Source organism: Carcharhinus amblyrhynchos, unplaced genomic scaffold, assembly GCF_965287045.1.
Source record: "Carcharhinus amblyrhynchos unplaced genomic scaffold, sCarAmb.v2.hapA scaffold_38, whole genome shotgun sequence".
NCBI classification, from domain to species: domain Eukaryota; kingdom Metazoa; phylum Chordata; class Chondrichthyes; order Carcharhiniformes; family Carcharhinidae; genus Carcharhinus; species Carcharhinus amblyrhynchos.
The window spans coordinates 7,372,010-7,399,372 of record NW_027649779.1 but is presented as its reverse complement, the minus strand read 5'-3'; the positions used below and the strand labels follow the sequence as shown (position 1 = coordinate 7,399,372).

General features: G+C 46.3%; 3 protein-coding genes across 3 annotated transcripts; 1 reads left to right on the top strand and 2 right to left on the bottom strand.

The window, feature by feature from the left end:
• Nucleotides 1-1,647: 1,647 nt before the first annotated feature.
• Nucleotides 1,648-3,435, bottom strand: LOC145362498 (uncharacterized). The gene has a single exon (XM_080218518.1). It carries the CDS (start codon nt 3,078-3,080, stop codon nt 1,812-1,814), a length of 1,269 nt encoding a protein of 422 aa, XP_080074644.1. The 5' UTR covers nt 3,081-3,435; the 3' UTR covers nt 1,648-1,811.
• Nucleotides 3,436-6,724: 3,289 nt separating this feature from the next.
• LOC145362441 (uncharacterized) lies at nt 6,725-23,054 on the bottom strand. The gene is made up of 4 exons (XM_080218467.1): nt 22,300-23,054; nt 11,991-12,910; nt 11,696-11,917; nt 6,725-6,828 (listed from the first exon to the last, which is right to left on the bottom strand). The coding sequence occupies exons 1-4, from the start codon at nt 23,052-23,054 to the stop codon at nt 6,725-6,727; spliced, it is 2,001 nt and encodes a 666-aa protein (XP_080074593.1).
• Nucleotides 14,682-18,031, top strand: LOC145362530 (uncharacterized). Its single transcript, XM_080218552.1, has 2 exons — nt 14,682-14,731; nt 16,367-18,031. Exon 2 carries the CDS (start codon nt 16,712-16,714, stop codon nt 17,303-17,305), a length of 594 nt encoding a protein of 197 aa, XP_080074678.1. The 5' UTR covers nt 14,682-14,731; nt 16,367-16,711; the 3' UTR covers nt 17,306-18,031.
• Nucleotides 23,055-27,363: the final 4,309 nt, after the last annotated feature.

Here is a 27,363-nt window from a genome sequence, read left to right as displayed (position 1 = left end):
ACCAGAATGTTTCACATCGAAAATAATGAGGATCAAATATAACTAACAGATCATTCTTAAATCTCTTCCCTTGAAAGATATTTTACTTTGGTTAAAAGCTGACTGTGGCCAATCTCAAATAAGCACCATGAGATGTGTATTATCCAGTGAATCGATTTCTTTTGTTGATCAGTCATGTTTGCAATTCAATGTTGCATATTCCAGAGATATTCAATTCAGAATGAGGACATCTGTGTTAAGTAAATGTCCTGATTTTAAATGTTGAATATAGATGTACAGATTCGGTGGATTGGCCGTTCTAAATTGCCCCTCAGGTGAGCAAGATTAGCCACGAGAAAAGTGTGGTGTTATGGGATAGGGTAGTGGAGGGGCCTCTGTCAGAGGGTTGGTGCAGACTCGATGGGCAGAATGGCCTTTTCTGCACTGTAGGAATTCTATGATACTTTGAAACAATTCTGGGTAAAATTGAATGAAATTATTTGAAGATGAGAATGATGCATTAATGATTGAGCAGAAATCATTGCTCCCTTAGACATTTGTTGGGTGAACACTTTTAAATTTTGAAGTTCAAGATAAGTTGAGACATTAGGTGGAAATTAACGGTTGTCTTCTTGTATTAAGTGACAGGGGTTCTCAGTCGAAACATCAGACCCTGCAGCAGCACAGCAGAGTTGAACATTGCAGACAGGCCGATTGGATCCCGGGTGCAGTTAGTTGTTTCTGTAGTGTACTGGTTATCACACTCGCCTAATACGCGAAAGGTCCCCAGTTTGAAACCGGGCAGGAACATTAATCAAACCTTCTCATTTAGGGTGAGGGATGTCTGCATGATTGGAGTTTGTTGCTGAACATTATCCGAACCTCGGTGTTGCAGCTGTATTATCTTCACTCTGATCTCAGCCTGAAATGTTTTAGGAAATCAGAACTGTTGTAGTTTAGGATGCAATGAGAGGAAAGAAATGTTTGTATTTTGACACTGTGCGGATATTGGCGACTCATTCAGTCCACAACAGAATTTAATGGGCTTATAAATGCAGGTAACACCATTTGAAACATGTCTAATAGTATTCATAGAATCATAGGATCCCTACAGTGTAGGAGGAGGCCTTTTGGTCCACCGAGTCTGTACTCACCACAATCCCATCAAAGCCCTATTCCTGCAATCCTACACATTTACCCTGCTAATTCCCCCTAACACTAGGGTCAATTTGGCATGGCCAATCCACCTATCCCGCACATCTTTGGGTTTTATGTGCTCATAAAGACAGACACAAGCCTGGCACTGGTGTCCTGAACAAAGTCATGAACATTCTCTGGGTTAAAGGTTCCTCCTGATTCTTGCTGTCTGTTGTGTCCTTTGTCACTGTCTGTACCAGGACATTTCTATTGAAAGGTTGTTAAGAAATTCCAGTGAATTCCAGCCCCGTGTGTAACGTTCCATTTGGTGTACGTCAGATTCAGAGATGTCCACGTGTGTGTGAAAAGGGTTCTGGGTGAGGATTTTAGCCCTTTACCTGTAGTAACAATGCACTCTTTATTCAATTCTAAAGTATAAAGTCCTCATTAGATACCAATTCTACCTGTGATATACATTTCACTGAACCAATCTATATTTTCATCACAAGATTACACAGGGAGTACTGTTAACATTTGCGATCTCCATTTAGAAAAAGGAAATAGAGACACAGGAAAAGGCACAACAAAGATTTACAAGAATAATCCCAGAACTGTAATCACTTGTGAACTTGCTGGTATCTCACCAAGTTTACTGACTGAGTGAATCCCTTCCCACACACACAGCAGGTGAGCAGTCACTCCCTGGTGTGAACCCGCTGGTGTACCCGTAGGCTGGATGACTGAGTGAATCCCTTCCCACACATGGAGCAGGTGAATGGTTTCTCCCCAGTGTGAACTGGCTGATGTTTCAGCAGGTCAGATGACCGATGAAATCTCTTTGTGCAGTGAGAGCAACTGAACGGTCTCTCCCCAGTGTGAACTCGCTGGTGTGTCAGCAGGTCGGACGACCGATGAAACCTCTTTGTGCAATGAGAGCAACTGAACGGCTTCTCCCCAGTATGAATTCGCTGGTGTGTCTGCAGGTCGGCAGAGTGAATGTATCCTTTCCCACACACAGAGCAGATGAATGGTCTCTCCCCAGTGTGAATTCGTTGGTGGGCCCGCAGATCGGATGACTGAGTGAATCCCTGCCCACACTCGGTGCAGGTGAATGGCCTCTCCCCTGTGTGAACTTGCTGGTGTCTCAGGAGATTGTTTAACTGAGTGAATCCCTGCCCACACACAGTGCAGGTAAATGGCCTCTCCCCCGTGTGAACTCGCTGGTGTCTCAGGAGATTGTTTAACTGAGTGAATCCCTGCCCACACACAGTGCAGGTAAATGGCCTTTCCCCCGTGTGAACTCGCTGGTGTCTCCAGAGATGGCTTAACTGAGTGAATCCCTTCCCACACATGGTGCAGGTGAAAGGTGTCTCCCCGGTGTGAACCCGTTCATGTTTCCGCAGTGTGGATGACGTTCTAAATTTTTTTGTGCAGTGAGAGCAGCTGAACGGATTCTCCTCAGTGTGATTGCGCTGGTGGTCCCTCAGATCCGCAGCACGTTTGAAGCTGCTCCCACAGTTAGAGCATTTAAAGGGTCTCTCATTGGTGTGGGTGACATTGTGACTCAGTAGACTGGATGACTGGGCGAATCCCTTCCCACACACACAGCAGGTGAATGGTCTCTCCCCAGTGTGAACTCGCTGGTGTCTCTGCAGAGTGTATAACCTTTTAAATCCCTTTGAGCAGTCAGAGCAGTTGAATGGTCTCTCCCCAGTGTGAATGCGCTGGTGGGTTACAAGTTCTGCAGTGCTTTTGAAACCATTCCCACAGTCAGAGCATTTAAAGGGTCTCTCCTGGGTGTGTGTGAGATTGTGTGCACGCAGCCTGGATAACTGAGTGAATCCCTTCTCACACACAGAGCAGGTAAACGGTCTCTCCCCAGTGTGACTGCGTTGATGAATTTCCAGCTGAAATGGGAACCTGAATCCCTTCCCACATTCTGCACATTTCCAGGGTTTCTCCATGGTGTGGGTGTCCTTGTGATTCTCCAGGTCAAACAATCAGTTAAATCTCACACAGAACAGGATAGTCTCTCCCTGCTGTGAATGCTGCAATGTATTTTCAGGTTGCGTAACTGGTTAAAGCTCTTTCCACAGTCAGCCAGTGCAATGGGACATTCACTCGGATGTTTGTGTGTCTCTCAGTAACGTCCCAGTCACACTGATGTTTAAAGTCTTTAGAAGTAGACAGAAGAGAGAAATATTTCTCCTTCTAGAATTAAAGGCTGATAATATTCAGGTCCCAATGAACTGAGTGACTCTGTCAGATCTTGACTTAATATTTGATTTGAGATATCTGTCTGCAAATCCTCCACCTTCTGGTATCCTGTGAAAGGGGTTTACAAAAATAATCACTGTCAGCACAGGCTAGAAATTCAGAACAGACAATTCTAGTTTCCATGGAACATTCATTCTTTCCTCTCTCGTTCCCTGAAAGCCATGAATCTCCATCCCACTCACTCTGCTGTATCTAATATTCCCCTCCCAATTCTCCTGAAGGTGCTGATTGACAGATCATAGAATCAATTAGAATCATAGAATCTCTACAGTACAGAAGGAGGCCATTCGGTCCACTGAGTCTGCACCAACCACAATCCCAGGTCCTATCCCCATGTATTTACCCCACTAATCCCCGACACTAAAGTCAAATTAGCATTGCCAATCCACCTGACCCGCACATCTTCACTCTGTGGGAAGAAACCGGAGCACCCAGAGGAAACCTGCACAGACACGGGAGAATGTACAGACTCCACACAGACAGTACCCCAAGGCTGGAACTGAACCCCGGTCCCTGGTGCTGTGAGGCCACAGTGTTAACCACTGTACCACTGTATCGCCCTAAATTCAAATTTCACCATCTACAGTGGTGGGATTTGAAGCAGGTCCCTAGTACGTCACACTGGGTCTGTGACAATACCACTATGCCATCATCTCCAATGCTCACTGCTTCCTGTCCTGGACACAGTAAGAAGTCTCACAACACCAGGTTAAAGTCCAACCAGTTTATTTGATAGTAAACCCACAAGCTTTCGAGGTTTCTTACTGAGACTTCTTACTGTGTTTACCCCAGTCCAACGCTGGTAGCTCCACATCCTGTCCTGGACACAGAGAGCTGAAAATCTCCATGCATGCTGCCAGACAGATATCTGTCTATCTGACTGGACTGACAATGTGTGGAATGCAGTAAGAAGTCTCACAACACCAGGTTAAAGTCCAACCAGTTTATTTGATAATAAACCCACAAGCTTTCGGGGTTTGCCCCTTCGTCAGGTGAATGGAGAGTTCTCACCTGTGGAATGCACAGACTGGATTCACTTCCTTTCCCTTCAGTTGCTGCAAGTCCCCAGTTTCCCCCAGAATGAGAAATGGAAAGGGGGAGAGAGGAAAGTGTTTCACTCACAGATGCTGCAGACAGGAGCAAGTTTACAGAGGGTGGGATCTCCGGCGCGCGGACCCGGGAGCCCCGCCCCCACCCATTGTTCCCCTCCCGGGAGCCCCGCCCCCACCCATTGTTCCCCTCCCGGGAGCCCCGCCCCCACCCATTGTTCCCCTCCCGGGAGCCCCGCCCCACCCATTGTTCCCCTCCCGGGAGCCCCGCCCCCACCCATTGTCCCCTCCCGGGAGCCCCGCCCCCACCCATTGTTCCCCTCCCGGGAGCCCCGCCCCCACCCATTGTTCCCCTGCCCCTCCCCCTCCTCGAGCCAAGGTTTCCAGACAAGCGGCTGGCGGCTCCGGCCAGAGCGAGAAGCCGCTCGGTGATCTGCCCCTCCCCCCCGGCCCGGACTGCGCATGTGCAGGCAGCATCAAACCACCCTTCACGCTTGAGGTGTTGACCAATGGGAAGAATTGGAGGACCGGAAGGACACTTGTCCTCCAGCCAATCAGAGCGCGGACCTTGTGTGAGTGCAGATTGAGCTTCAGACTGCCTCCTGTCTGGTAGATGTGTCAGGGTGTCTTTCTGTAATGTAGTGGTTATCATGCCCACGTTACACCGTTCGAGACTAGGCAGAAACATTTCCAAATGGTTCACCTAAAAGAGGCCAACATCTGTGAGTAAAACACTTCCTTTCCTCCCCTTTCCATTTCTATTCTCATTCTGGGGGAAATTGGGGACTTAAAATGTTTGAAGTTTATTTATTAGTGACAAGTAAGGCTTACATTAACACTGCAATGAAGTTACTGTGAAATCCCCCTAGTAGCCACACTACAGCACCTATTCGGGTCAGTGCACCTAATCAGCAGATCTTTGGATCTCCCGGTGGGAGAAAACCGGAACATCCCGGAGGAAACCCACGCAGACATGGGGAGAACATGCAGACTCCACACAGACAGTGACCCAAGCCACAGATCAAACCTGGGTCCCTGGTACGTGAGGCAGCAGTGCTAACCACTGTGCCTCCCACTTACAGCAACTGAAGGGAAATGAAGTGAATCCAGGGAGGACTCTAGAAAGGTTGGCTCAGGTCTCTCACTCTCTTAAAGACATTGACATTCTTTTCTCCCTCAGCTTGACACATTTATTTGTCTGGCTAAAAGGACGGTCTCTTTCCTAATGTTCACAATTAAAGGGCTGGTTTCTCCAGGAGATGGCTGACATTTACATGGAAAGTAAATTAAAACAGGTCAGAGATATGTCTAGTGTTGTTATATTGTGCAGATTAGATATTATTTATGGTTCTGTAACAAAGTACATGTATTATTTCTAGTCTTGTAATATAATGCTGTAGCTATGTTATATATTTCCAGTAATAGAATCATTGCAGCACAGAAGGAATCCATTCAGTAACTCAAGTCCATGTTGACTCTCTGTAGAACAATCCAATCCCATTCTCCCTCTATATCCCATTCTCCTGCAAACTTATTTCCTTCAAGTACACATCCAGGTTCATTTTTAAATAGAATCCATACACTTGTAATATAGAATTGTAGCTCCGTTATATATTTCCAGACATTTCTTCCCTCAGAGGGTTGTTAGTCTTTTGGATCTCTCTTTCACAGGGACCAGTAGAGGCTGAGGATCATTGACTATATTCCAGGATGAGTTAGTCAGATTTGTGATTGACAAGAGTGTCCAGGGTTATAGGCAAAAGGTAGGAAGATTGAGAGAAAGTTAAAATGACGAGGGGTTTCATCACTGAAGGATGTGGGGAGGCTTTGGAATTCTCAAATCCTGAGGAATGTGGAACCTCAGTCTCAGTCATCAAGTATTTTTAGGATAAAGATTGATTGGTTTCTAGATATTGAAGATATCAAGAGATATTGGTTTAGTGTGGAGAGAATGATGCTTAGGTACATGAGCCAATGATCTCATTGAATGGTTTAAAGGGTTCGATGGACCAAATGGCTGACTTTAGCTACTATTTGTTACGGTCTCTGTCCAGGACAGGAAGCAGTGAGCATAGATCTGTCAATCAGCCTCAATCAGCAACGTCAAGAGAATTGGGAGGGTGAACATTAGATACAGCAGAGTGAGAATGGAGGGAGAGTGTGTGGGATGGAGATTTACAGCTTTTGGGGAATGAGAGAGGAAAGAATGTTCCATAGAAACTAGAATTGTCTGTTCTGAATTTCTATCCTGTACTGACACTGATGACTTGTGTTAATTTGTTTTACAGGATATTGAAAGAGGAATGACAAGCTGTAATCTCAAACATAGCATCTAGATCTGACAGAGTCATATTCTTTGGGACCTGAATATCATCGGCCTTTGAACCTAGAAGGAGAAATTATTGTCCAGTCTGTCGATTTGAAAATATTTCAAACATCAGAGTGACTTGAAAAACACCAACACATTGCCACACTCAAGTGAGAGTGTTCCAGTGCACTGACTAAAGAGACTTAGCCAGTTACACAACCTGAATAAATATCACACCATTCACAGCAGGGAGAGACTGTACACGTGTTCTGTGGGTGGACGAGGCTTCAACTGATTGTCCACACAAGAGAGAGGAAAGGACACCTACACCATCGAGAAACCATGGAAATGCGTGGACTGTGGGAAGAGATACAGATACCCTTCAGAGCTAGGAGCTCATCGGCGCAGCTACACTGGGGAGAGACCATTCACCTGCTCTCAGTGTGCGGAGGGATTCACTCAGTTATACTGCCTGCAGACACATGAACGAGTTCACACTGGAGACAGGCCATTCACTTGCTCTCAGTGTGGGAAGGGATTCAGTCACTCATCTCACCTGCAGTTACACCAGCGAATTCACACTGGGTAGAGACCCCGCACTAGTAGAAAAGGTTAAGGCGCATGGGATACAAGGACAGGTAGCTAGGTGGATTGAAAACTGGCTGGGTAATAGGAGACAGAGAGTAGTAGTGGAAGGGTCCTTTTCTGGCAGGAGGCCAGTCACCAGTGGTGTGCCGCAGGGCTCAGTACTGGGACCTCTCCTCTTTGCAGTATATATAAACGACTTGGAAGAGGGCGTACGTGGTGTGATCAGCAAGTTTGCAGATGACACCAAGATGGCAGGATTGGCAGATACTGAGGAAGACTGTCAGGTGACACAGCAGGATATAGATAGGTTGGTATATTGGGCAGATAGATGGCAGATGGAATTTAATCCTGACAAATGCGAGGTGATGCATTTTGGAAGGAATAATGCAGGGAGGAGTTACGTGATAAAAGGTAGACCGATTAAGAGTATAGAAATACAGAGGGACCTGGGAGTGCAGGTGCACAAGTCTCTGAAGGTATCAACACAGGTAGAGAAGGTTGTGAAGAAAGCTTACGGAATGCTAGCCTTTATAGGAAGGGGTATACAGTATAAGAGCTGCCGTCTAATGCTTCAGTTGTACAGAACGTTGGTTAGGCCGCATTTGGAGTACTGCATCCAGTTCTGGTCACCTTACTACCGGAAAGACGTGGAGACCCTGGAGAGGGTGCAGAGGAGGTTTACCAGGATGTTGCCTGGCATGGAAGGACTGAGTTACGAGGAAACGTTGGAGAAACTGGGGCTCTTCTCCTTAGAAAGACGGAGATTAAGGGGGGATCTGATGGAGGTGTATAAAATACTGAAGGGAATAGATAGAGTCAACAGTGGTAGGCTGTTCCCTAGATTGGGGACAATTACGAGAGGTCACGATCTAAGGGTGACGGGGGAGAAGTATAATTTGGATACGAGAGGAAGGTTTTTCACGCAGAGGGTCGTGGGGGTATGGAACGCGCTACCGAGTAGGGTGGTGGAGGCAGGCACGTTGGACTTGTTTAAGGTTTACTTAGATAGGCACATGAGCGAAACAGGGTTGGAGGGTTATGGTAGACGGTATTAAATAGGGTCAGAGCCTTGGGACGACACCGGAAATGTAGAATTACATGTTAATGTTTTGTCTTTTTTAATCTACAGGTGTCGGTCCACCTTGTTGTCAAACGAGGGGCATGCACACAGTGGGTCGTGCGTGGGCTGCTCTTGGAGGTTTCGAGAGTGGCCTAGTACTTCGTGTCGTTGTGTGTGCTTAAACTTGGACCAGCAGATGGGCACCACGACAGCTCAGTGAGTATCACTGTTTGCTGTGCAGATACATGGATTTGGGCCTGTGTCTGTGGGAGTTTGTGCATTCTCCCTGTGGTTGCGTGGGTTTCCTCCGGGCGCTCCGGTTTCCTCCCACACCACAAAGATGTGCTCTTAGGCTGAATGGTTTTACCAAATTGACACTATTCTCCCCTGAATCTGGCCACATTAGGGGTACCATTCACATACACACAGGGCAGCGTAGGTGTAGGAAAATGCTTTGTTGAAGGAGCGGCGCGGGCTCGTTGGGCCGAAGGGCCTGTTTCTCATGCTGGGTTGTTCCTTGTTCACACCTGCTCTCAATGTGGGAAGGGATTTACTCAGTTATCTGACCTGCGGAGACACCAGCGAGTTCACACTGGGAAGGAAACATTCACCTGCTCTCAGTGTGGGAAGGGATTTAGAGTTTCATCCCATCTGCTGAGACACCAACAAGTTCACAAGTGATTATAGGGGTTGGATTCTGCTGTTATTGTTTCTGCTCTCAGTTACATCCGGGACTGCATGTTGTTCATTTTCAAAGTTGGCCAGTGGGGAGTGTCAGAGGGTTTCTTTCTGCTGGACTGGCTGGTCTCAGCCTCCAGTGGGCTGATGCTCTTTGAGTCTTGGTGCAAATACCTGGTTTCAAATTTCACAAGGATCACAGAGTGACAGGGTATTAGGAAGTTCAGAGATATTTAGTCAGCATTTCTGTTTCAAACCCCCCAAATGCCCATCCAGTTTCCTTTGTAATTGTTTAGTGTCTCCATTTCCTCCACCCTCATAGGGAGCGAGTTCCAGGTCATTACCATTCGCTGCATCAAAATATTCTTCCTCACATTATCCCCTCCCCACATCCCTGATCCAGAACCTTAAATCTGTGGCTCCCACTTCCTTGTCTCATCAGCGAATGGGAACAGCTTTTCTTTGACTTATCTAAACCTGTCAGAATCTTGTCTACCTCTATCAAATCTCCCCCAACCTCCTTTGCTCCAAGGCAAAGAACCCCAGACTGATATTGACAATAAAGAACAAATTAACAGAATATATTAATATCTGAAATCAAATGGGAATGTTTAATTTCTGTTTTAAAGATATTTTGAATATATTGTCCTGGACAATAAAGGAACTCACTTTGGGTGTTGTTGAATGGAATATATCAATCTGGTATCCACCTACATTTCAGTGAAAGTTTTGAATGTGTAAATGGGATGAATAAGTTGATCACTTTCTCTGGGAGATATTTATATCTTTGTCCATGAACTTTGTTTTAAAAAAATCTGCATTTGAAAGCACAGTCACTGCATGAAATATCAACACTATAACAAGAGGAGGTAAGAAAGACAGACACTCACTTTAATCTTTTCATCTGCACATCTGAGAGTTAAGAATGGGAGACATGATTTTGAGACACCAGTGTGAGTGCGCAGATGTGATTTGTTACACGTGAAAAATAGCAAGCCTAAATTCATGGTGAGATGGAGTGAAGAGTGGGTCCCAAACACACACAGCTACTTGAGACACAGCAGGAGATGAAATGGTTAATGTGGCCAGGGGATTGAGACAACATTGTGACACCATCAAGGCACTGACACGCACTCCAGAGAGAAACTGAGTTCAGAACAATCAGGATTCAATTAAACACACTGCACATGATCACAAAACGAGTAAAATTAAAGTAAAATGGATAATCTATTCATCGAGAAGAAAAGAAGCTGGTGCAGAATGTAGTGTTACAGTCATAGTGAGGGTGCAGAGAAAGATCAACCGAATGCGAGGTAGGTCCATTCAGAAGTCTGATGGCAGCAGGGAAGGAGCTGTTCTTGAGTTTGATATGTGTCCTGACTTTTGTATCTTTTTCTCAAAAGAAGAAGGTGGAAGAGAGAATGTCCAGGGTGGGTGGGATCCTTCACTATGCTGGCTGCTTTACTGAGGCAACTGGAAGTGGAGACAGAGTTAATGGATGGGAGGCTGGTTTGTGTGATGGACTGAGTTTGTTTATGACACTTGGTAGTTTATTGTGGTCTTGGACAGAGCAGGGGGCCATACCAAGCTGTGATACAACCAGAGAGAATTCTTTCTATGTTGCATCTGTAAAAGTTGATGAGAATCATAGCTGATGTGCCAAATTTCCTTAATATTCTGAGAAAGTAGAGACATTCATGGGCTTTCTTCAACACAGTATCGGCATGGGGAGACCAGGACATGTTGTTAGTGATCTGGATATCTAAAAACATGAAGCTCTTGACCATTTCTGTATCATCCCCATTGATGTAGACAGAGGCATGTTCTCCACTGAAATTGATGACAATCTCCTTCATTTTGTTGATATTGAGGGAGAGATTATTATTGCTACACCAGTTCACCAGATTCTTTATTTCTTCCCTGCACTCCATCTTGTCATTGTTTGAGATCCAATCCACTACGGTGGTGTCATCAGCAAATTTGAAAATCGAGTTGGAGGAGAACTTGGCCACAATGTCATAGGTATATAATGAGTATAGTAGGAGCTGAGAACACAGCCTTGTGGGGCACCAGTGTCGAAGATAATCATGGAAAAGGTGTTATCTATCCTTACTGATTGTGGTCTGTGGCACAGTGGTTAGCAGTGCTGCCTCACAGTGCCAGGGACCCAGGTTCAATTCCACCCTCGGTTCTCTGTCTGTGCAGTGAGAATGTGCTGGTGGGACACCAGTTAGCCAGAGCTTTTGAAGCCCTGCCCACATACAGAGCAGCTGAACTGTCTCTCCCCAGTGTAAATGCACTGGTTGATCATCAGTTGCTGAGAGGTTTTGAGTCCAGCCTCTCAGTCAGAGTATTTAAAGGATCTCTCCTTGTTGTGAGTAGAACATAGAACACTACAGCACAAACAGGCCCTTCGGCCCACGAGTTGCGCTGATCACATCAATACCTACCAATCCATAGACCTATCTATAACCCCCAATCCCATTAAATCCCATATACTCATCCAGAAGTCTTTTAAAAGACCCCAGCGAGTTCGCCTCCACCACCACTGACGGCAGCCGATTCCATTCACTCACCACCCTCTGAGTGAAAAACTTACCCCTAACATCACTTCTGTACTTGCCTCCCCGCACCTTAAATCTGTGTCATATTGTGTCTGAGTAATATTGTGTCTCAGCAGGCTGGATGACAGAGTGAATCCCTTTCCACACACAGAGCAGGGGAATGATTTCTCCCCGGTGTGAACTCGCTGGTGTATCCGCAGTGCGGATGAACTTTTAAATCTCTTTGTGCAGTGAGAGCAACTGAAGGGTCTCTCCTCAGTGTGAACTCGCTGGTGAACTAACAGTTCGAGAGCTTTCAAAACCAGTTCCACAGTCAGTGCATTGAAAGGGTCTCTCCTGGGTGTGAGTGCTTTTGTGTTTCAGCAGGTTGGACAACTGAGTGAATCCCTTCCCACACACAGAGCAGGGGAATGATTTCTCCCCAGTGTGAACTCGCTGGTGTATCCGCAGATTGGATGAACTTTTAAATCTCTTTGTGCAATGAGAGCAGCTGAAGGGTCTCTCCTCAGTGTGAACTCGCTGGTGGATCATCAGATCCGCAGCACTTTTGAAGCCACGCCCACAGTCAGAGCATTTAAAAGGTCTCTCATTGCTGTGAGTGACTTTGTGTGTTGTCAGACCAGATAACTGAGTGAATCCCTTCCCACACTGAGAGCAGGTGAACGGTCTCTCCCCAGTGTGAACCCGCTGGTGTGTCCGCAGGTGGGATGACCGATTGAATTCCTTCCCACACACAGAGCAGGTGCATGGCCTCTCCCCAGTGTGAACTCGCTGGTGTACCTGCAGATTGGATGAGGTTTTGAACCTCTTTGTGCAGTGAGAGCAGCTGAAGGGTCTCTCCTCAGTGTGAGTGCGCTGGTGGATGTTCAAATCCGCAGCACTTTTGAAGCCGCTCCCACAATCAGAGCATTTAAAGGGTCTCTCATTGCTGTGAGTGACTTTGTGATTCTGTAGGTGGGACGACTGAGTGAATCCCTTCCCACACACAGAGCAGATGAACAGTCTCTCCCCAGTGTGAACTCGCTGGTGTCTCTGCAGGTGGGATGATGTTCTAAATGTCTTTGTGCAGTGAGAGCAGCTGAACGGTCTCTCCTCAGTGTGAATGCGCTCATGGTCTCTCAGATCCGCAGCACGTTTGAAGCCGCTTCCACAGTCAGAGCATTTAAAGGGTCTCTCATTGCTGTGAGTGACTTTGTGTCTGAGCAGGTGGGATAACTGAATGTATCCCTTCCCACACAAAGAGCAGGTGAATGGTCTCTCCCCGGTGTGACTGCGTCGATGGATTTCCAGGTCACAGGGGGCTCTGTATCTCTTTCCACAGTCCCCACATTTCCACGGTTTCTCCACAGTGCGGGTGTCCTTGTGACTCTCCAGGTTAAACAATCAGTTAAATCTCACACAGAACACGGGTACAGTCTTTCCCCACTGTGAATGCTGCGATGTATTTTCAGGCTGTGTAACTGGTTGAAGTTCTTTCCACACTCAGTGCAGTGAAGCACTCTCACTCGGGTGTAGTTGTGCCTTGGTGCTTTTCCAGTCACATTGACATTAAAGGGCAGTTGACGCAGACAGAACAGAGAAACATTTCTCCTTCCAGATTCATAGGTCTATAATATTCAGGTTCCGATGAATTGAGTGAGGGTGTCAGATGCTGATATGATGTTTGTTTCAAGATTTTGGTCTGTCAATCCTCATCTTCTCATATCCTGTAAACAAGTTTGAAAAATTCATCAGTGTCAATGCAGGATAGAAATTCAGAAAAGACAATTCTAGTTTTTATGGAATATGTTTTTCTCTCTCATTCCCAAAAGCTGTAAATCCCCATCTCACACATCCTCCCTCTATTCTCACTCTGCTGTATCTAATATTCACCCTTCCAATTCTCGTGAAGGTGCTGATTGAGTCTGATTGACAGATCCATGCTCACTGCTTCCTGTCCTGGACACAGAGAGCTGAAATCTCCATGCAGGCTGCCAGACAGTTATATGTCTGTATGACTGGATTAACAAAGTGTGGAATGTACAAACTGGATTCACTTCCTTTCCCTTCCGTTGCTGCGAGTTACCAATTTCCCCCAGGTTGAGAAAAGTAAGTGTTTTACTCACAGATATTGGCCTCTTCAAGGATAGGAGGGAGTTTGAGTCTGTCTGAAGCTCAATCTTCATTCACACAAAGCCCGTGATCTGATTGGCTGGAGGACCAGAGTCCTTCCGGTCATCCAAATCTTCCCATTGGTCCCATTACCCTCAGCATGACGGTCAGGGGGTGGGATCGCCACTGCGCGAACCCGGGAGCCCCGCCCCCACCCATTGTTCCCCTCCCGGGAGCCCCGCCCCCACCCACTGCTCCCCTCCCCCTCCCCCTTCTCGAGACAAGGTTTCCAGACTGGCGGCTGCGGCCAGAGCGAGAGGCCGCTCGGTGATCTCCCCCTCCCTCCAGCCCGGGACTGCGCATGTCCAGGGGAGAGAGGAAGCTGCGCGTGTGCGGAGCGGTGACCACCCACTGACCTTCATGCTGCGGTGTTGATCAATGGGAGCTCTGGAGGACCGCAAGGCCTCTGGTCCTCCAGCCATGATGTGGATGTGCCGGCGTTGGACTGGGGTAAACACAGTAAAAAGTCTGACAACACCAGGTTTTAGTCCAACCGATTTATTTGATAGGAAACGCACAAGCTTTCGAGGCCCGCACATGCGCAGCTTCCTCTCTCCCTTGGACATGCGCAGTCCCGGGCTGTGGGGGAGGGGGAGATCACCGAGCGGCTTCTCGCTCTGGCCGCAGCCGCTCGTCTGGAAACCTTGGCTCGAGAAAGGGGAGGGGCAGGGGGAGGGGAGCAATGGGTGGGGGCGGGGCTCCCGGGTCCGCGCGGTGGAGATCCCACCCCCTGACCTTCATGCTGAGGGTAATGGGACCAATGGGAAGATTTGGATGACCGGAAGGACTCTGGTCCTCCAGCCAATCAGAGCTCCCCATTGTCTGAATGCGGAAGTTGGACAATGAGCTTGTTCATTCCTGTCCAGCAAAGCTGCTGCTCTCTCTCTGAATGAAGATTGAGCTTTAAACAGACTCAGACTTCCTCCTGTCTGCAACATCTGTGAGTAAAACACTTTCTTTTCTCCCCCTTTCCATTTCTTCTCTCATTCTATACTTGAATTTTTAACTTGCAGGTCACCACTCGCTGCCAAAATAAAAATCCTCCTCGCATTCTTCATGTATCTATGTATTACACACATTAGTCTACTCATTTACGTCTAAATGTAGAACTTTCTGGGGAAATTGTTGTCTTGCAGGAACTAATGACAACAATTAGAAGCAGGAGTGACCACCAGGCCCATCAAGCCTGTCCAGCCATTCAATCCGATCGTGGCTGATCTATTCCATCCTCAACTCCTTTTCTGTGTCATTTCCCCATAGCCTTCTATTCCCCGATCTATCAAATATTTATCCACCTCCACTTTAAATGCTTCTAATGATCCAGCCTCCACCACCGTTTGGGGCAGAGAATTCCAGATATTCCCCACCCTTTGTGAGAAAAAAATTTTGTGCAACTCAAGTTTAAATGACTGACCCTTTATCTTGTTGCTTGTTCATAACTCTTCCACTGGTGAAAATATCTCACTATCTACCCTGTCAAGCCCCCTCAGGATCTTTTACGTTCAATAAAGTCACCCCTTTATCTTCAAAACTTCAATGAATACAGACCTAGACAACTTATTGTCTCTTGGTAGGACCACCCTGTAATCCCAGGAATTAACCTGGTGCATCTCCTTTGGACTACCTCCAATGTTACTATATCCTTGTCTAGGTAAGAGGATCAAAAATGTATACAGTATTCCAGGTGAGGCCTCACCAACACCCTGTACAATTGCAGCAAAACATCCCTGTTTTTAAACTTCAAGCCCTTTGCAAAAATATCCAAAATGCCATTTTCCTTTTTGGCTATTGTTGGACCTGCCTGCTAGTGTTTTGCAATTCACATGCAAGATCCCTTTGTACTTCATTCAGTTGCAGCCTCTCTCCATGTAGATAATCTCCCTTTTGATTCCTCCTACTGAAATACACAACCCTATACTTTCACACGTTAAACCCCATTTGCCAGGTTTTCACCCAGTCACTCCATCTGTCTATACCCCATTGCAGAATCAAAAGATCCTCAATCGAACATGTCTGTCCACCTATCTTCAAATCATTTAGAAACCTTACATTCTGTTCCTTCCTTCAGGTCATTAATTGAATAATGAACAATTGCAGGCCAAGAACTGATCCCTGTGGTACTCGACTAGTTACATCTTTCCACTCTGAAAATGACCCATTTATTCCAATTTTCTGTTTTCTATGTGATGGCCAGTTTTCAATCCATGCTTACACACTTCCTCCAATTCCATGGGCTTTTACTTTATGTACCAGTCTCTTATGCAGTACCTTGTCAAATGCCTTTTGGAAATCATAGCATCCCTAGAGTGCAGGATGCCATTTGGCTCATCGAGTCTGCACTGACTCTCAAACAGAGCATCTTTCCCAGGCCCTCTCCCCATAACCCCACATCTTTACCATACTAATCCTCCTAATCTATATCTATTGGGACTGTTGCGATTAGCGGAATTTCACAGTAACTTCACTGCAGTGTTAATGTAAACCTTACTTGTGACTAATGAATAAACTTTAAAAAAAGGAAATGTCTATTCTGAATTTCTATCCTGTACTGACAGTGATGACTTCTACATTGCAGGATAACAGAAGGTGAGGATTTACAGACAGAAATCTCAAACCAAACGTCACATCAAAATCTGATTGATCAGGACCAGAATATCATTGGCCTTTAAATGTAGAAGGAAAATATTTTTCTATTCTGTCTGCTTCAGAACTTTTTAAACATAAATGTGACTGAAAAAGCACCAAGACACAGACACACCCGAGTGAGAGTGTTCCAGTGCACTGAATTTGGAAAGAGCTTTTACCAGTTCCACAGCCTGAAGATACATTGCAGCATTCACAGCGGGGAGAGACTGTACCTGTGTCCTGTATGAGATTTAACTGATTGTTTAACCTGGAGAGTCACAAGGACACCCGCACCATGGAGAAACCTTGGAAATGTGGTGATTGTGGGAAAGGATTCAGTTTCCCATCTCAGCTGGAAATTCATCGGCGCAGTCACTCTGGGGAGAGGCCGTTCACCTGCTCTGTGTGTGGGAAGGGATACATTCAGATAATTGATTTGCAGAGACATCAGCGAATTCACACTGGGGAGAGATTGTTCACTTGCTCTGACTGTGGGAAAGGATTCACTCAGTTATCCAGTCTGCGGAGACACCAGCGAGTTCACACTGGGGAGAGACCATTCATCTGCTGTGTGTGTGAGAAGAGATTCACTCAGTTATTTCATTTGCAGAGCCATCAGCGAGTTCATACAGGGGAGAAACCATTCACTTGCTCTGTGTGTGGGAAAGGATTCAGTGTGGCATCAGGCCTGCGGAGACACCAGCAAGTTCACACTGGGGAGAGGCCGTTCTCCTGCTGTGTGTGTGGGAAAGGGTTCAGTGTGCCAGCTGCCCTGCGGAGACACCAGTGGGTTCACACTGGGGAGAGACCGTTCACCTGTACTGTGTGTGGGACGGGATTCACTCAGTCATCCCAACTGCAGAAACACCAGCGAGTTCACAAGTCATAGATTCATACAGTACAGAAGAGGCCTTTCAGCCCATCGAGTCTGCACTAAATTTGCATTAATCCATTTTCCAGCACTTGACTGATGGTGTTTGAACTGTCAAAACATTCCAGTGCTCATCCATGTGCTTTTTAAAGGTTGTGACACTTCCTGCCTCTACTACCCTCCCAGACAGTGAATTCCAGACTCCCACCACCCTCTGGGTGAAAACATTTTTCCTCAAATCCCCCAAAACCTCCTGCCCCTCACCTTAAAATGATGCCACCTTGTTAGTGACCCATCAACTAAGGTGAACAGCTGCTTCCTATCCACTCTGTCCGTACCCCTCATAATCTTATACACCTCAATCATGTCCCCCTTCAGCCTTCTCTGCTCTAAAGAGAACAATTCAAGCCGATCGAGTCTCTCCTTATAGCTCAGCTGCTCCATCCCAGGCAACATCCTGGTGAACCTCCTGTGAACCCCCTCCAGTGCAATCACATCCTTACTACAGCGAGAGAATCAGTACGAGTGCAAACTGGGATCAAACAGGGCTGCATCATCGCGCCAACCTTCATCCCCACCTTCCCCGCAGCAACACTCCACCCCAGCACCATGAAGCTTCCCGCTGGAGTCCAGCTCATCTACTGGACCAGTGGGAAGCTTTCAATGTCCCACCCCTCCAGGCCAGAACCAAGACCAGCCCAATCTCAGTCATCGGGCTGCAGTACGCAGACTCTGGGGGAGGGGGTGGGGTAAGTGATAGCCTAGTAGTATTATCACTAGACTATTAATCCAGCTAATGTTCTGGAGACCCAGGTTCGAATCCCACCACAGCCGATGGTGGGACTTAAATTCAATAAAAAAAATTAAGAACCTACTGATGACCATGAAACCATTGTCAATTGTTGGAAAAACCCATTTGATTCACTAATGTCCTTTAGAGAAGGGAATCTGCTGTACTTACCTGGTCTGACCTATGTGTGACTCCAGAGCCACCGTGATGTGGTTAACTCTCAAATGCCCTCAGGCAACTAGGGATGGGCAATAAATGCTGGCCAGCCAGCGATACCCATGTCCCACAAATGAATTTTAAAAATGCCTATTTGATTTGATTTATTATTGTCACATGTATTAGTTTACAGTGAAAAGTATTGTTTCTTACGCTGTACAGACAGAGCACACTGTACAAAGGGAAGGAAAGGAGAGAATGCAGAATGTTACAGTCAGAGGTGTATGTGTTAGGTCCACTCAATAGTCTGGCATCATGCAAGAAGCTGTTTTTGAGGCACTTTTGTATCTCTTTCTCAGTGGAAGAAGGTGGAAGAGAGAATGTCTACTGTGTATGGGGTCCTTAATTATGATGGCTGCTTTTCCGAGGCAGTGGGAAGTGTAGACAGAGTCAATGAGTGGGAGGCTAGTTTGAGCGAGGGATTGGGCTCCAACCACAATCTGAGTGTGTCTGTGCGCACACTCAGAGGTTGATCTTGGTGATTTTCAATGTAACTCGATTGTAGCATTAATGTAAGCCTATTTGTGACACCAATAAACAAGCTTAAACTTATCTCCAAACTGAACATCCGGGAAACAAAGGCTCTCTCCCAGCCCACTCCTACTCCCCCTCCTGACCATCAAAATCCATGTTGAGCCCCTGGACAATGTGGATCATTTCCCACACCTTGGGAGCCTCCTGTTGGCACAGGCAGACATCGACGATGAAATCCAGAAGCGACTCCAATGCGCCAATGCAGGCTTTGGACACATGAGGAACAGAGTGTTCAAAGCCCGAGACCTCAAATCCAGCACCGAGCTCATGGTCTACAGAGCAGCTGTGGTCCCCGCCCTCCTGTATCCATCAGAACAGCAGATACCTCAACTCCCTGGAGAGATGTCATCAAAGTTTCCTCCACTAAATCCTGCAAATCCAAATTTGAGAAATTTTAAACCATTCGGCATTTCAGACACTACCAGCATTGAGTTAATGATTTAGAAGCTAACAAGAGAACAGTCTACATATGCAACTGCAGTAAGAGATTTAATCAAGTAATTCTGATTTACTTGTAATTCAGAGATTTAAATAAGTAATTTTGATTTAAATCTGAATTTTCCAATTTTAACATGGATATTAGCTGTATTTTAAAAGCAATTGTAACCTTTAGCCAAAGGCAGGCTGCTGCAAGGCATGATGGTACAGGGACACTTACAGACAGGCTACATTCTTCAGAAGAATGAAGCCACAGAATTTGCCAACATTTGCCAGTGAAGTTTGTAACAGAAAGGTTTTCAAGGCAGCTTCATGAATAGGATCTATTCACACTGTCCAGATCAGACACTGCCTTCTCAGACATGAAAATTTGCATTTGTCTGGTTGGCCAGTGGCAGAGTAAGAGCTGGTGGGAACAGTAATTTTGATCTTTATAGCTAAGCATCTGGGGTTGCTAAGCAATAGGGGGAGGACGTCAGCAATAGAGGGAGGAAGTGTCCGGATTCTACGGAGAAATCAAATCCCATTGTGTCAGAGGATAAAATGCAATTGGCTAAAGTATATGCCATATGTAATTAACGATTTTTTGTGTTAAAAATGATTGGTTCACACCTAATGAAAGGTGGGAGATTTTGACATGAAGAATGTATAATTGATCTATCAAAAGCATTTTATGTCAGAGTTATTGCAGAGATCAGGATGCTTCTCTTCTAGAGAGGTATTACACTGTCCAATAATGTTTCCCTTCGATCATTGGTCAAATAAAAGATAAGTCTTTAAATCGGGACACTGGTTTTCGTGAGTCTTTGTATTGTCTGAAGGTTTTGGCAATACCTGGTCTCCAGTGGTAATGTACCCAGTGTGTTGGGGGCAATGAACTCAGAAGAATCATTCAACACTCAAGCCTGATTCAATCAACAAACAGTTTATTGAGTTACCATTACCACCTGTTAGATTGTTGTTCTTTATCTGGGGTTGAGGTGACAACGAGAGAATTCTCAGTTATTCCAAATTCCTCCAGGCTACATTTAAAATTTTCAGATTTAACTGGTTCGAATAAATCCACAATTATAAATTAAAATAGACACGAGTTTCCGAGTGATTTAAACACAAATCAACTGAGTGCTGAAAGGCTTAACTTTTCTACAGAGCCTAAAGGGGTGGGGAGTGAGCAGAAAAAACTTGGCACGCAATTATGGCACTTTACATGATTAAAAAAAACTTTTCTAACAACAAAACAAACTTGATTTTAAACTTCATCCGTTCATTTTTTGTTACATTCTTCAACCTAATTATTGTAATTTGATCAGTTATAGTGAGGGATGGGTAACTTTTGTGCTTTATAAACTGATTCACTCATTTTGTTAATTCTACATGGGCTCGGAGAATCAGAAGCCAGGCTTCTTCATTCTTATCCTTATTTTCCTCTCCCACCACTCCCTCTGTTTTGGGGGAGGGTTGTGGGGATTCCAAATCTCATTTTATCATAAAACTGAAATACTGCGGATGCTGGAAAATCTCAGCAGGTCTGACAGCATCTGTGGAGAAAGAATAGAATCAATGTCTCAAGTCTGGATGACCCTTTATCAGAGCTCTTATGAAGTGTCATCCAGACTCGAAATGGCTCTATTCTCGAAACATTTTCTCAATAGGTTTTGTGTTCTTAGTTTCCAAATGGCAGGTAAGAGACCTGTCCGGTACCCACTCGAGCTCTGATTTTTCACTGGCCATGATGGGGTAAGATAATAACCATTCGGATCTACTCTCAGAGGGTCTGCTTTTCAGTCCTGTGCTACTTGGAATATACCGTCACTTCACTGACTATCGGGTCACAAATCAGTCACAGTTTCTGAGCACAAATTTAGGGTAAATTAATTTAAACAATGCCTGAGAACGCCTCTTAATTTCTTAATCAACTACCTACCACTGTTTGTTGATTGGTCAGACCCCCCTTTTTACAGATTCGGGTATCTCAACCACTGAACACCAGCCGGTCCTGGGATAAGTTTAATTCCAACTCATTCCCAGTAAATATTCTCACCAGGTCCTCCCTGGGGGCCCTGCTCAGCAGCTTTAATGGTCAGTAATTGCAGAAACTGAGCTGTCACAGGAATGTGGTCAAGACAGTCCAGTCCCATAATGCCTCACATTCAATCTGCACTCCTTCCATTATAACAGAATATGTGTCTGTATGTAGCTGCCTCGGCCATGGTCAACCCCAACACTGCCTTCCTGAACTGCTACAATGCCTGTAAATACACCCACAGTGCTGTTAGGGAGTGATTTCCAGCTGCACGTTCCAGACTTTCACTAACTGTAGGTGGATAACAGATTGATATATTCCATTCAACCACACCCAAGCTGAGTTATCCCAATTATTGTCCAGGACAATATATTCACAATATCTTTACAACAGAAATTCAACATTCCCATTTGATTTCAGGTACTAACATATTCTGTTAGTTTGTTCTTTATTGTCGATGTCAGGCTGGGGTTGTTCCCCTTGGAGCAAAGGAGGTTGAGGGGAGATTTGAACGAGGTGGACAAGATTCTGACAGGTTTAGATAAGGTGGACAAAGAAAAGCTGTTCCCATTCGCTGATGGGACAGGGACGAGGGGGACAGAGATTTAAAGTTTTGGGTCAGAGATGTAGGGGGAGGGATGTGAGGAAGAATATTTCGATACAGCGAATGGTAATGACTTGGAACTTGCTGCCTGCGAGGGTGGAGCAAATGGACACACTAAACAATTAAAGGAAATTGGATGGATATTTGTGGGGGGAGGTTTCAAACAGAAATGCTCATTAAATATCCCTGAACGTCCGAACACCCTGTCACTCTGTGATCCTTGTGAAATTTAAAACAAAGTATTCGCAACAAGACTCAAAGAGAATCAGCCCACTGGAGGCTGAGACTGGCCAGTCCAGCAGAAAGAAACCCTCCCCATTGACCAGCTGTGAGAATGAACAAAATACAGTCCTGGATATAACTGAGAGCTGAAACAGTAACAACAGAATCCAAACCCCTGGAATCACTCGTGAATTCGCTGGTGTCTCAGCAGCTGGGATGAAACTCTGAATCCCTTCCCACACTGAGAGCAGGTGAATGGTCTCTCCCCGGTGTGACGTCGCTGGTGTGTCTGCAGGTGGGATGACTGCGTGAATTTCTCCCCACACTGCGAGCAGGTGAATGGCCTTGCCCCGGTGTGAACTCGCTGGTGTGTCTGCAGGTGGGATGACTGCGTGAATTCTTTCCCACACTGCGAGCAGGTGAAAGGCCTCTCCCCAGTGTGAACTCGCTGGTGTCTCTGCAGGTGGGATGACCGAGTGAATCCCTCCCCACACTGAGAGCAGGTGAAAGGCCTCTCCCCAGTGTGAACTCGCTGGTGTCTCTGCAGGTGGGATGACCGAGTGAATCTCTTCCCACACTGAGAGCAAGTAAATGGTCTCTCCCTAGTGTGAACTCGCTGGTGTGTCTGCAGGCTGGATAACTGAGTGAATCCCTCCCCACGCTGAGAGCAGGTGAATGGTCTCTCCCCAGTGTGAACTCGCTGGTGTCTCTGCAGGTGGGATGACTGGTTGAATCCCTTCTTACACTGAGAGCAAGTAAATGGTCTCTCCCCAGTGTGAACTCGCTGGTGTCTCTGGAGGCTGGATGACTGGTTGAATTCCTTCTTGCACTGAGAGCAGATGAATGGCCTCTCCCCAGTGTGGCTGCGCTTATGTATTTCCAGCTTAGATGGGACTCTGTATCTCTTCCCACAGTCCGCACATTTCCATGGTTTCTCCATGGTGCATGTGATCTTGCCTCAGTTGCAGCCTCGTTCACACACAGAGCACAAGTACAGTTTCTCCCAGCTGTGATATCTATTCAGGCTTTGTAACTGGTTAAAGCTCTTTAGTCAGTGCACTGGAACACGGTTGGTGCTTTTCCAGTCACACTGATGTTTGAAATCTTTTCAAATCAATAGACCGGACAGCCATTTCTCCTTCTAGATGCAAAGGCCAATTCAGGTCCCAAGGAATGTGACTCTGTCACGTCTCGATGTGACTTTTGAGAATTCTGCCCACAATTCCTCCCTCAATATCCTGTAAAACGAGTTGAAAAAAAGTCATCAGTGTCAGAACAGAAATTCAGGACAGAAAATTCTAGTTTCCACGGAACATTCTTTCCTCTCTCATTCCCCAAAAGCTGTAAATCTCCGTCCCACACGCACTCTCCCTCCATTCTCACTCTGATATTCACCCTCCCAATTCTCCTGAAGATACTGATTGAGGCCAATTGACAGGTCCACGCTCACTGCCTCCACTCCAGCAGGGGAGACCATGCAGACGCTACGACAACGGATGAATGAACATCGCTCGACAGTCACCAGGCAAGACTGTTCCCTTCCTGTTGGCGAACACTTCAGTGGTCACGGGCATTCAGCCTCTGACCTTTGGGTAAGCATTCTCCAAGGCGGCCTTCACAACACACGACAGCGCAGAGTCGCTGAGCAGAGACTGATAGCCAAGTTCCGCACACATGAGGACGGTCTCAACAGGGATCTTGGGTTCATGTCGCACTATCTGTAACCCCCGTGACTTGCCTGGGTTTGCAAAACCTCACTCACTGTGCTGTCTGGAGACAATACACATCTCTTTAAACTGTGATCAGTGCTCCTACCACTCACATTATCAGCCACTTCAGGTCTTGAACAGCAGGTTAGGTGTAAGGATTCGCATTTTAATCAGTAATCTCTAAACTGTCTGTGCTTTATATGCTCTGTCTGAGACCAGAACTCTCCATTCACCTGACGAAGAGGGTAACCCCTCGAAAGCTTGCGAGTATATTATCAAATAAATAGGTTGGACTAAAACCTGGTGTTGTCAGACTTTTTACTGTGTTTACGCCAGTCCAACGCCGGCATACCCACATCATGTCCACTCCAGCACACAGAAATCGTAAGCAATAGAAGCAACAAGTTGGGCCATTCAGCCCATCAGATTGCCACAACCATTGACTGAGGATTGGCCGATAGCCACATTTCCCATGCTATTCCCCCAGATGCCTCGATGCACCAGTGTCTTCGATATCTCAAAATCTTATCAATCCCCGGCTTGAAATTGCTTGATGACTGAGGGCTTTTGTGGTCCAAAACTTCACCACATCCTTGAGTGAGGAAATCCCTCTTTACCTTAATTTTCTCTCCACTTTCCTACCTGTTCCCCATAACTCTTGACTCAAATCAAAAATCAGTCTAACTCACCCTGGGATATATTCAATGAGCCTCAGCCTCCACTGATCCCTGTGGAAGAGAAATCCAAACGACTAATGACTCTGATAGGCAGGAGATTAATGCCTGGAAATATCTAAGGTAGTTCCAGGACAATATTAATCTGTCTTCATTCAGACAGAGGGAGGAACAGCAGCAATGCTGGGCCACAATACAGGAAGCTCCATTCAGCCAAATCTCAGACTCTGATTGGTTGGAGGACCAGCGCCTCATCCGGTCCTCCAGGCGTTCCCATTGGTCAATGTCCCCGCACGCAGACAATGGGGGGGGCGGAACCCGAGCCCACGTGTGGTTTTGACCCGCCAGCTGGTGTCCAATGCGCAAAGTGTTCTGCTTCTGTAACCAGTGCACGTGGCCGCCAATGGGAGGCGGTGTGCTGGGCACGCCCCTCCGAGTCATTGTGACGGCACAATGGAGCCCGGCCTGAATCAGCCAATCAGTCTGCTCTAGCGGTGACGTCGCCGGAGCCCCGCCCCCGCCCATTCATTCATTCCCCTCCAGTCAGTACATTCCGCACATTGTTACTCCATTCATTCATACAGAGATCTGTCTGGCAGCCTGAATGGAGACTGTCAGCTCTGTGTGTGTGTGTCCAGGACAGAGATCTGTCTGGCAGCCTGCGTGGGGACAGTCAGCTCTGTGTGTGTGTCCCAGGACAGGGATCTGTCTGGCAGCCGGCATGGGGTCTGTCAGCTCTGTGTGTGTGTGTGTGTGTGTCCAGATGTGGGTATGCCGGCGTTGGACTGGCGTAAATATTAATAAATAGGTTGGACTAAAACCTGGTGTTGTCAGACTTTTCACTGTGTGTGTCCAGGACTGAGATCTGTCAATAAGCACCTTCAGGGGAATTGGGAGAGAGAATATTAGATGCAGCATGGAGGGAGAGTGTGTAAGACAGGGATTCACAGCTTTTGGGGAATGAGAATTACTACATCTGACCAACCATCCCTGAACCTTCAGAATAAATCTCTCAGGACACTCTTATCTCTGACTTGTCTGTACTTGTAGCAGTCTCACAAGTATGTGTGCTGATATGAGAGGCTCTGCTCGGCAAGTTTAATGCCCCATGATTGTGTCCTTAATGACTAAATAGGAATGTGCTCAAGCCAGCTACATCCCATAATGCTTTATATATCAGTTAGTAACAATTCATTTGTTAACACAGTCCACAAGGATATATAAATACATTTAAAGGCAAAATACTGCAAAACAAAAACAGAAAATGCTGGAAAATCTCAGCAGGTCTAACAGCATCTGTGGAGAACTCTGACGCTCCAAACGTTGGCCTATTCTCTTTTCTAAATAAAGCTTTTTTAAAGTCATGATCTTATTGAATGGTGGGCCAGGCTGGAAGGGCTAGATGGCCTACTCCTGCTCCCATTTCTTATGTTCTTAAATATATATAACACAGCTGCCTCAGTCTTGGCCCATTCTGACACATACGATGGTGACTGGCAGGTCAGCCAATTGGTCAGAATATTTAAAATGGCCAAGAATGAGGAAAAGAATGACAAGGGAGGAAAAATGAGAGTATGAGGGAAAGCTAGCTCGAAGTATAAAGACCGATAACAAATGGAGCACTGGCCATAGAGCAATAAAGCACAGAAACAGGCCCTTGGGCCAACTGGTCCAGGCCAAGCTCTGAACCTGTGCCTCAGAATTCCCTCCAGTAACTTATCCAGCACTGATGTGAGGCTCAGCGGCCTACAATCACCAGGCTTCTCTTTACTCCTTAAACAATGGAACAAGATCTGCCACACTTCAATCTTCCACAACTTTGCCAGTGGAAAGAAAGAAGCAAATCTCTCTTGAAGGGCCACTGCAATTTCTTCCCTAACCTCTCAAAAGATCTGAGAATACACTTTAATTAGGCCCAGGGGATTTATTTACCTTAATGCACTTTAAGGTTGAAGATTTCTCCATGAGTATATCTCCACTGTGTGGGTTTTCTCCGGGTGCTCTGGTTTCCTCCCACACCCCAAAGATGTGCCCTGAGGCTGATTGGTGTAACAAATTGTCCCTAAATTAGTCTCCCCTCAATCTGGTTTCCAATGTGGAGTGCCATAAGCATAGACAAGGGTCATGGGTGGAAGAGGGAACTCGCAATGTTAAAATGGGCGGCGTGGGCTTGTTGGGCTGAAGGGGCTGTTTCCTGGGCTGTGTTGTTCTTTGTTCTAAGTACATAAGAACATAAGAAATAGGAGGAGGAGTAGGCCATCTAGCCCTTCGAGCCTGCTCTGCCATTCAATAAGATCATGGCTGATCTTAAGTGGATCAGTTCCACTTCCCCGCTTTCTCCCCTTAATTCCCTTGTCTATCAGAAACCTATCTACCCGGAACTTAAATATATTCAGTGAGGTAACCTCCACCACTTGGCAGATGGAATACAATGTTGGCAAGTGTGAGGTTATCCACTTTGGTAGGAATAATAGTAGGAAGGACTACTACTTACAGGGCAAAAAGCTGCAGCATGCGACGGTGCAGAGGGACCTGGGGGTCCTTGTGCATGAGTCGCAAAAACCCAGCCTGCAGGTGCTGCAGGTGGTCAGGAAGGCGAATGGGATGCTGGCCTTCATAGCGAGGGGGATTGAATATAAAAGTAGGGAGGTCTTGCTGCAACTGTACAGGGCACTGGTGAGGCCGCAGCTGGAGTATTGTGTGCAGTTTTGGTCGCCGCACTTGCGCAAGGATATTTTGGCCTTGGAAGGAGTGCAGAGGAGGTTTACTAGGCTGATACCGGAGATGAGGGGGTTGAGCTATGAGGAGAGGCTGAATAAACTGGGCTTGTACTCGTTAGAGTTTAGAAGGATGAGGGGGGGATCTC